General features: G+C 33.0%; 4 protein-coding genes across 11 annotated transcripts; 1 reads left to right on the top strand and 3 right to left on the bottom strand.

Moving 5' to 3' along the window:
• Window positions 1-1310: 1310 nt before the first annotated feature.
• On the bottom strand, window positions 1311-3036 carry LOC143923112 (phosducin-like protein 3). The gene is made up of 5 exons (XM_077446630.1): window positions 2820-3036; window positions 2138-2237; window positions 1863-2064; window positions 1640-1775; window positions 1311-1524 (listed from the first exon to the last, which is right to left on the bottom strand). Exons 1-5 carry the CDS (start codon window positions 2882-2884, stop codon window positions 1377-1379), a joined length of 651 nt encoding a protein of 216 aa, XP_077302756.1. The 5' UTR covers window positions 2885-3036; the 3' UTR covers window positions 1311-1376.
• Window positions 3037-3802: 766 nt separating this feature from the next.
• Window positions 3803-9630, bottom strand: Fer3HCH (Ferritin 3 heavy chain homolog). 8 transcript variants are annotated; one of them, XM_077446628.1, is made up of 5 exons: window positions 9558-9630; window positions 5649-5789; window positions 5309-5422; window positions 5005-5229; window positions 3803-4925 (listed from the first exon to the last, which is right to left on the bottom strand). In XM_077446628.1, exons 3-5 carry the CDS (start codon window positions 5405-5407, stop codon window positions 4737-4739), a joined length of 513 nt encoding a protein of 170 aa, XP_077302754.1. In that variant the 5' UTR covers window positions 5408-5422; window positions 5649-5789; window positions 9558-9630; the 3' UTR covers window positions 3803-4736. The 8 variants fall into 8 exon arrangements, with proteins under 8 accessions (XP_077302754.1, XP_077302753.1, XP_077302746.1 ...); XM_077446627.1 differs by having other exon boundaries at window positions 5649-5695; window positions 9558-9618; XM_077446620.1 differs by lacking the exon at window positions 9558-9630 and adding an exon at window positions 9226-9483 and having other exon boundaries at window positions 5649-5695.
• On the bottom strand, window positions 7213-9279 carry LOC143923111 (uncharacterized). Its single transcript, XM_077446629.1, has 3 exons — window positions 8824-9279; window positions 8493-8715; window positions 7213-8381 (listed from the first exon to the last, which is right to left on the bottom strand). Exon 3 carries the CDS (start codon window positions 7915-7917, stop codon window positions 7468-7470), a length of 450 nt encoding a protein of 149 aa, XP_077302755.1. The 5' UTR covers window positions 7918-8381; window positions 8493-8715; window positions 8824-9279; the 3' UTR covers window positions 7213-7467.
• APC10 (anaphase-promoting complex subunit 10) lies at window positions 8961-10039 on the top strand. Its single transcript, XM_077446619.1, has 3 exons — window positions 8961-9314; window positions 9433-9669; window positions 9745-10039. The coding sequence occupies exons 1-3, from the start codon at window positions 9215-9217 to the stop codon at window positions 9954-9956; spliced, it is 549 nt and encodes a 182-aa protein (XP_077302745.1). The 5' UTR covers window positions 8961-9214; the 3' UTR covers window positions 9957-10039.
• Window positions 10040-10061: the final 22 nt, after the last annotated feature.

Raw genomic sequence — 10061 nt, 5'->3', positions numbered from 1 at the left:
ATGCATAACAGTATAAATTAAATGCAGAACAGTATAATTATAAAACAGCAGTATAATTATAAAACAGCAGTATAATTATAAGTAGAAATACAATTGATTACTTAAAATTTAATTTCAGCAAAGCAAGCTTTACGTGCACACTCACACATAGATTTCCAGATCTTTATTATCGTAAAATTCTTTTCATAAGATATTTAAATTGTTATGGTTTTTTATTTATCACAGAAAATAGTGTGTTCCTTTAGCGTTCCTTTTTAAACATATTTGGTCATTAATAAAATCTAGTATGATTAATAAAAAATTAGACAATTTTACAAATCTAAAATGTCAGTTAATTGTAAATAATATTTAACCCTTTGGCTGCTACGAGGTTTTTCAATGTCCAAGCGAAAAATGCTAACATTTGTAATTATTTTGTAAAAAATTAAATATAATATTTTTTTTTACATACTTACTTCGCCGAACGCTTGTAATTTTTATAATACTTTATATACATTTTTAGAAGCAGTTATGGACTCGTGCTCTCTCTTTCTGTCTTGCTTTTACATGCGTGCGTGCGAAAGAGATACCTACATATATACACTAAATAAGTTTTGACGATTATTTTCCGACGCTTTATTTTTTTCAATAATCTATTTTTAGACATCGATGTATCCTAACAAAATGCGATATATTCGAAACAGGTAGCGGTCTTTCTCTCTTTCTTTCTTGGTTTTAATTGTGTACGTGTGAGCGAGACACACAAGGATGTGAAGTTTCTAATAATCAAATATTTTTTCAACATGTATCATAAACATTTTGTATGTATTTCAGTTGCATTCGATTGATTGCATGAATTCGTGACGTCTCGTGACCTATATAATTGAAAGCGGATTTCTATTGTTTTTTGCCATTTATTTTAACTCTGCAAAATGATATCGGACAGTGAAAGTGATGAAAGCGAAATAATAGCTCCTCGCCGAGGAACTCGACCAATCAGCAGCTCTACTGATTCTGAAAATGAATTTATCGACAATAATCAATTCCCAAGTAATAACTCCTTATATGACATTGACAACGAACCCGAAATTTACTTTGATGATGAACCCGAAATTGAAGAGCTTTTATTTAAAAAATTGATAAATGTTTATAAAGCTTGATTGTAAAATAAATATAAATACGTATACAAAAAAAATGTTTCGTACCACTGATGCGCTGGTGGCTCAAAGAAAGTATTGAAATACGACAATTAATGACGAAAACAACGATCGTCGTAGCAATCTTCGCCGATTTCAAAACAACGATTTATCGTTGTTGTAGCAGTCAAAGGGTTAAGTTAAAGTTTATTAATGAAATAATACGAAAAAACATCAATTTTCTTTTTAAAAAGTTTCAGCTCAGTCACTAACATCTAAATCATCATCATCATCAGAATTGGTTCCTCCACGAATTGTTCTTTTATTTATCCCAAAAGTTGGCGGTTTTTGTTTTTTCACCTGATCAGGTGGAGTCAATAAATCACCATTATATTCGATAGCTCCAGATCTGAAATTCAGAGAAAAAAATCGTTTTTATTTCATTATTATCTTATTTTATTTCATTATTGATTAAATCTCTGATTATTAAATGTTAAGAAATTTTGATATAATATTTTATTTACTGGGCAATTCTCCATTCCAAAACTTCAGTAGAAAAGTCATCACAATTTCCAAGATCAGTAAATCCAACAATGAAATCTTTTGTCTTTGAATCTTTTACTAAAGAAATTGTTGGAATCATTTTGATTCGCAGACGCTCTAAAATATAAATATTAAACTTATTTAGCATAAAACGTATGTATGCATGTACACTATAAACAAAATGAATTAAATATGAATATAAACCTGTAAGAAACGGACACCGTTCCACGTCTAATTTCACAAATTTAGTTTCGATATGCTTGTGGGCGAGAATTTTCAAATGCATATCTACAATTTTGCAGCGAGCTGTGTCATTTTTATAGAAATGACAAACAATATCTTTAGATTTTTTTGTAATGGCGAAAAACTCCTTTTCATCTGACAATTCCGTGTATTCACCATGACCCTAAATTAAATTGGTTAAAACTCATATTTTCGCAAAATGTTTTTCAAAATAAAATGCCTTTGTATGTACTAACATTTGTTAACCATTCCTGTTTCAATTGAGCTCTCTTTTTCATCTCTGCCAAACGATTTTCACGCAATTTATCTAGATCATCGGTACCCAGTTGATTTAACCTGAAAGATAATAAAAGGTATTGGAATAAATATGCGGAAACTACAAACAGGATATTTTTAGTCATCATAGCACGATTAATTCATTTATATCTGTATTATATTTCATAATTATTGCATGAATGGAACGAAACGTTATTATACATATATGAAAAATACGCGGAAAATTATTGTCATCTACAAAAAATATGTACAAATGTAACAGAACTTTTTTTAAAAACAAAAGAGGCCAGAACGCATCTCTAGTTAATTTTTATGAGCGAATTTCGAATCCATCCATATTTCATCCTCTACATAAGGACACCATATTTTATCGTTTTGGCCAATTATATAAATATTAATTGTGATTATGATCGCACGAATATTGTTTCGTATGATTGCTTTTGAAGGATGCCAGAATGGCGTTCCATGGCGTTCTTAGGAAAATTAACCTTTATTTATATTATGTTGCAATCGCTTTTTTTATAAAACAATGTTTTCATTCTAAAAACTCAATTATTTCAAAACAAGGAATAATGCAAAAAAGCAGGATTTAATATGGGTGCAAAAGTGACAGTATGTATGTATATGGCTGTCGATACAAACTTGTCAAGCTCGGCATCAACTTGTCTCTCGACGTTTTGGGCAATATTTTGAATTACTTGTTCCATGATTTGATTTATGTAAAGTAATTTTTTTCAGAAAAATAGCAAATTTGTATCAATTTAAAGCAGGAATGAGAACAGTTGGTGAGAGCAGTGGGCGAAAGCGTGAATCACCGACAAAGTGACATCGAACACGCGGTTGTCAACCACTGAGATCTAAACAAACGTTTTATTCACCTTTTCAAATAATAATACATTTTTATAAAACGCAGTGACAGGAGCCACTTGAATTAAAATAATATATTAACGCCAAATTATGGTTAGTTATTATTAGTTATTAGAGAACGGAAGCATCATTGAAAGTACATATTGTAGTAATTTCACGGGTTCTTATTTATTTTACTTCAAAATATACATAACTATGTATGTATGTAGTAGTTATGTATATTTTGTAACATCTGTAATGTTTCCTCTATCTCCTTTTATTTTGAAAAACTATATATAGGGGTGTGCCCTAAAGGCTGATTAGCTATGCTTCGGTCTCCCTCACGGGACCGAAATTGAAACGCCCGAAAACGCAAATTTCGGAAGGCAAAGATCGAAAATCGAAAGATCTTAAGTCCAAAGATAAAAAAAAGGGTGCATGGTAAACGGTACTATGTATATATAATATATATGAGTGGCATGCGGTGAAATTATCTCTCTTTTTGTCATACAGCCTTGTTTAATGTGCGCGCGCAGAATACGGGAGGAAAAGCCTGTTCCTCTTGTTCCTGTTGTATCCTGCTCGCGCAAATTAAGTGAGTATGTACGACAGGGGGAGAGACCCTTTTTTTATCTTTCGACTTAAGATCTTTCGATTTTCGATCTTTGCCTTCCGATATTTGCGTTTTCGGGCGTTTCACTTTCGGTCCCGTGAGGTAGACCCGTAGTCAACAACTGTAATGTTTCCTCTATCTCCTTTTATTTTGAAAAACCTTATATAGGGGTGTGCCCCAAAGGATGATTAGCTAAGCCTTTATTTTTACTAAATTATATACTTACATACATTGCATTTGTTTAAAATCTAGAAAAATTGTCAAATAAAAGGATTACCTTAATATTAAGGGACTACTTATATGGTTCATCGACTAATGAATACATGAGTGCATAACTATTCAATTTTACATCGCTTTGTCTTGATTTTTTGTTTTATTTCAACATTTATACTTAGATGAAAGTTTTGAGAACCAAAATTTATCATAAAAAAGTTAATTTACAACAGAAATTTTTTAAAATGAAATTAAAATGATGGTTTCAAGTAAATTTGTAGTATTTATATTTAATATAAATAAACAAAAATCAGGCGTATTTTACACTCTTAAAAAATTATAAAAATGAATTTAAAATACACAAAAGACTTTAAAATATTTTTTATTTCTTTAATACATGGGTATAAAACTGTTACAATTTTAAAGCTTAAAACAATACTTTATCACGTTTTAAAACTCATTTATTGACGTTTTGTATCCTTTCAGGATAATTAAATATTAAACTTAGAGTTCATTTGAAATAAATAGGTAATTAATTTATGAATTATATATCAAATTTTTCTAATTCTATATTTTTATCACAAGATAAACTAAACTAAATTACTATGTTTATGAAATTTATTTTCTGAAAACTAAAATTCAGAAATTTACATTGAAACTCCAAATTTTCAATGAAACATAAATACATATGCATATTTTCAATACATCTGTCTGTAATTTTCCAGAATACATTTAAAATAAATTAAACCTGTGCAATGAGACACAAAAAAATTTAATTGACAGATTTAGGCATACCAAATTGATATATTTTTTGTTTATTACTTTAGTAATACAGGTTATTTAAAATTTAATGAATAACTTTTTAAGTGCTGAGGTCTAAATAATGCTTATTCTTTGTCGAAATTTTTATCAAAAATATATACTCCCAAACCTTCTCCAACTCTTTTAAGATTAGTAATATGTTCAGATAATTCTTTTATAGATTCAACTTGCTCAGCAAGAAAATCTGATTCCAGGAAGTCAGTAAGATGTGCATCTCCTTTATCTGTTGCCAATGTATGAAGTTTTAATAAACTCTGAAAAGAATTTAATGAAAAGAATTCAATCTGGAACAAATTTTCAATATCGAAATTTTAAATAAAAATAAAAACTAACATCGTTCACTTCCTTTTCTAATTCCAACGCGGCTTGCATCGAATCTTCAGCTGATCCCCAATTAATTTTATTTGGTGCATTAACGTCTTTTAATGTGATTTGACCACCACGCTTATTTTGATATTTCATAAATTTTAAAGCGTGTTCTCGTTCTTCTTCAGAAGCCTTCGAAAAGTAGTTGTATAATCTGGGAAGGGCCACATCATCTCTATCCATATACAATGCCTATAAATAATACATTTGCTTATCTTTATTTAAATGTTCAGTTGATAGTTAAATAATATACATATGTACACGAGCTTACAAGTGACATGTATGTATAACTTGCAAATAATTCCATATTTATTTGATTGTTAATGGCGTCTTCGCAATCCTTGTGAAAATTTTGTCGAATTTGAGACATTTTTGCGATTTCAATCTGAAAAAAGATTTTCATTAACCAACTATGTATATATAATCAAATAATTTAAATTGATTTTTAACATTCTTGCTATACAAATATTGTACGTAGTTCTCAACGAAAAGCTTAAATTGGTAAAAAATATTTATATGCAATTGTGAGACCACATTTTTCACTATGGATTGTTTAATTTATAATTAAATATTTACTATAGATTACATTATTATATTTTGTGCGTACGTACCTTTCTTGTCGATACGTTTTCTAAGAGTGACTAACTGCGCACTGAAACTACAAATTGTATATGTAGGTACATATGTATGTAGGGAAATTGTGCGCTTGCGTATTGCTTCATTCGGGTCACATCAATAATATTGTGTTTATACTAAATGAAAAATATTATTAACTGTTTTTCTTAATTTAAAAATAAATTACACAATCTACTTCGAAATAATAGCATTAACATAAAATAAATGCAATAACAAATTATGTTTTGTTCCGGAGAATAATAAAAAAAATGAACAAAATTGATTTCCTTGGAAAACTTACGTAGGAACATACATAAATACGCGATTCCTATTAGTCAGCTAAAATATTCTAACTAGTAGAAATCGCGTATTTAGAAATTCGGATATGCTAGAGATTTATAAAAAAAAAACTTTTCAACCAATTTGAATTGTAAACTAGATTTTGTCCACTGCAACGCTTATTAAAATGAAGCATACTGTTTTATATAATAAATCTGGACAGGTGGTTTATATAAATACACACATATAAAGTACTTTTTTGGTTTTTGTGCATAAAATTTTACGCATGTAAAATCATATTATTATTATTTATTTTTTTGAACGTCAGAAAAAAATCTCCTTCTCAAGGTCTCTTTCCCCTATTGAGTTCGCTATAGCCTTCGGAACTATCAGTTAACGCGAACTGAGTCAACTGTTGTTCTTGGCATATTGTTTAGGAGTGACTTCAAATTTTCGACTCGTATTTCAGATATGTGCCGTAGGGCTACCAAAATGCTTGGAATTGTTTTGCGCAATGCTCACTACTTCCAAGATCAAAGTATAATGGTGTTACTTTATTGTTCGCTTGTCCAGAGCATATTAGAGTTTGGGTTTTTTAATTTGGAGTCACACTGAAATTAAATTCTCTCTTGATAGAAAGAGTTCAAAAAAAATTCTTAGAAGCCTTTATATGAGGAAATATAAATATTACCCCTATTTATTTCCCACTGCCATTTTACAAGGTATGCTAGGCTTTGACTCACTATCTTCCAAAAGAATTATTGCCATTTCCAAATATTTCTTTGGAGTATTAAAGGGAAGAATCGACAACCCTTCAATTTTATTATAATTTAAATTTTCTGCGCCAGAATGCGGTAGAGCTTTGGGTCATTATTCACTTTTCCGACCTATTCCTGCGAAAACGTCTGCTTTCAATAACTCGTCTCTTGTAAAGGCTATCCGGTTCCTTAATGTGATAGATAAGCATTTGGACCTGTTGAATTGTCATGTTGATGAGCTGGTCAGTTTCTTGAGATTCAACATGAGACTATTTGAATGAGATGAATGATTGTAATTTTTATTTTCTTTCTTTGTTATTTTATTTTTTTCTAAGATTGGTGTGACGCTTTGGGGCAACCTGTCAGGTCACATTGGTCATTTTATTGTTATTATTATTATAAAATAATAAATAAATTGCGTAAGTAAGGTAACTGGTCCAGGTTAGAGTGATCTAGTAGAGGTTTTAAGGTTGAAAAATATGATTAGTGATATGGGGGATGAACGAATGAGACGACTGGCATGTTAATGCACGTGTTTATTATATGACAGCTGAAGACGGAGTGAGTAGCAGCTGTCCGAACCCAGCCGGGTTGGTCCCCACTCGCAGGAAGGCAACCAAACTCGACCATGTCGTATAAGCGAGCCGCCACATCACTCCCCCCCCAGCATCAGCGATACCAAAATTACAAAGAAACAAATTTTACAAAAGAAAAAAGGTTATTGTTACACAAAAAGAAAAAATTATTACGTGGGGAGAAAAAAAAATGTTGACGTGGGTCATCCGCTGTGTACATAGGTGTACCGCCCTGAATGGTCGGTAGATTCGAGGGCGGTGACGTCGCGAGCAGGACGGTGGGTGGTCCGATGGTCGCGCCGATCAATGCGATGCTGCGGCGGCGGCGCTCTTCCGAGGCTGATGTCGGTTGGTGGGGCGGCGGGGGCGGCAGGGGCATCGATGTGGTTGATGATACTCCGAGCTGGACTGTGAGTCGTTGTGGCTCGTGGAGGTGTTGTAGCGCTACCGCCCGTCTCGGCGTGACGACGCTCGTGGGGACGGACGGGGCCTTGATGATGATGATGATGATGATGATGATGATGGTGCTGAGGTGGTGTATGTCTTGTGGTGCTGGATGACCGTTCTATGTGTAGTGGATCGCGCATGACTCCACATCCAGCTGTCACGATCGTCGTCTCATTCGCTCCCCCATTTTTTAAAGCACCTGTCATCGACGTTGGCTGGACGTCGGTAGGTAGGTAGGTAGGTAGGTAGCCGTGTCTGCTCGTTTATTGTCACCCGCGGGCCGCGACGCGCTCTGTTGATGGCGATGGGGGCGCGGCGGGTAGCTTCCCGCCTGGCTCGGCGAGGCAGGGATGAGCGGCATGTTGAAATTGATCGAGGCTGCGTGGCTCGATGTCGGGGGTCACCAGTATGGAGGATGAACGAATGAGACGACTGGCATGTTAATGCACGTGTTTATTATATGACAGCTGAAGACGGAGTGAGTAGCAGCTGTCCGAACCCAGCCGGGTTGGTCCCCACTCGCAGGAAGGCAACCAAACTCGACCATGTCGTATAAGCGAGCCGCCACAGTGAGAATCTTGTATTATTCAATAATCCACTGGAGGGCATATTTTGTTCATTATTTATTATCAATGGTGTGTATTATGATGGAAAATTGTCGTACAGAAAACTGCCCAAATCTCGTATTAAACATTTTTTGATCAATATTTGGGCAGTTTTCTGTACAACAATTTTTCTATGCGACGAATTTTCGTGCACAGGACATTTCGTGACAGGAAACCCACGCGAGCACTTTTTGGTATTAGGATTATATACCCTACCATTTTAATTTTGAATAATTTATTTGTTTATTTTAAAATTCATCTTTAGGAGAAACGAGGTTTTCAATTATTTGGTATCTACAAGTTTATTAAGATGAAGTATACATAAGAATTTTTGGGTTCGGTGATTATTCCGCAATAAGCGATCTCGCACACGTCACTAAAATCTCGATCACGGAACATCTGGCACCATAAAACTCATCAATCTAAAGCTAACCACGTGAAATATTGTACTAACGAGAAGTGCCAGATGTTCCGCGATCGAGATTTTAGTGACGTGAGCGAGATCACTTTTTGCGGAATAATCCGTTTACCGAATTTTTGAGTTAAGTTATTCATATATGTAAATACAATTCATATTCACTGTTTATAAAAGATTTCTACACTCGGATTTATTTTAACTTATTAAAATGTAATATTTTTACTTTGGTCTATGCTCGTATATTACAATTTTATGTTTTAAAATTGAACTGTCAACCGGTCGTTTACACAAAACTTTATAATATTTTCAAATGATTTACGTAGTTGTCTAGCTGAAATACTGCCTTTTCGAATATTATAATCCTAATAATTAAACATTGTATCTGTCATTTTCTTTCTTGAGTTGTGAAAGCTATAAATTTGGAGGTTAGACTGGTATATGTAAAGCAAATATTTAGTGACAAAATAAAATGATACAAAAATGAGCGGTACTGAGAGAGATCCATTAGCAGGCGAACGAGCAGGTGCCGTCAGAGAAGTAGGTCTGCATGCCATTTGGACATTGTCATCATGCAAACCAGGTATTTGTGTACTCAAGTGTTTCCAGTTCATTACCGCATTACATAGTACATATATAGTGTTTACCATCAAAATATACAAAAAATAAAATTTAATTATCTTTGGAAATCAAACTTTCAGGTTTTGGAATTGATCAACTACGCGATGACTGTATGGACACATACTGGCAATCTGATGGACAATTGCCTCATCTAGTTAATATTCAGTTTCAAAGAAAAACGGTCATCAGTCAAATTTATATTTACACAGATTACAAATTGGATGAAAGCTATACACCAAGTAGAATATCAATCCGCGCCGGCACTCATTTTAACGACTTGCAAGAAGTAGAAGTCATTGAACTCAGTGAGCCAACAGGTATATTCAACGTTGTGAATCTGTCGCCCTTATTGTTATATTATAATGTAATTATTAAAAATGTTGTATCTTTAGGATGGGTTCTAATTCCAATCAAAGACATTCACGAACGCCCAATAAGGACATTTATGATACAAATAGCCGTCGTCAGTAATCATCAGAATGGACGTGACACGCATATGCGACAAATTAAAATACATTCACCATGTGAAGGCAGGGGATTAGCTCTCGATGATTTCGGCACATTTAATTCGATACATTTTCAAAAATACAGCACAATCAGATAATGCACTATTTAAGACTTTAAATTAATTTAAAATGTCTGACTTTCATACACTATTTAAATAAATAATGAAAAATTATTTTGGAGTTTCTTTTTATATATTTTATCT

Source organism: Arctopsyche grandis, chromosome 3 (genome assembly GCF_051622035.1).
Source record: "Arctopsyche grandis isolate Sample6627 chromosome 3, ASM5162203v2, whole genome shotgun sequence".
Classification (NCBI taxonomy): domain Eukaryota; kingdom Metazoa; phylum Arthropoda; class Insecta; order Trichoptera; family Hydropsychidae; genus Arctopsyche; species Arctopsyche grandis.
This window is presented reverse-complemented; position numbering and strand designations above follow the sequence as displayed.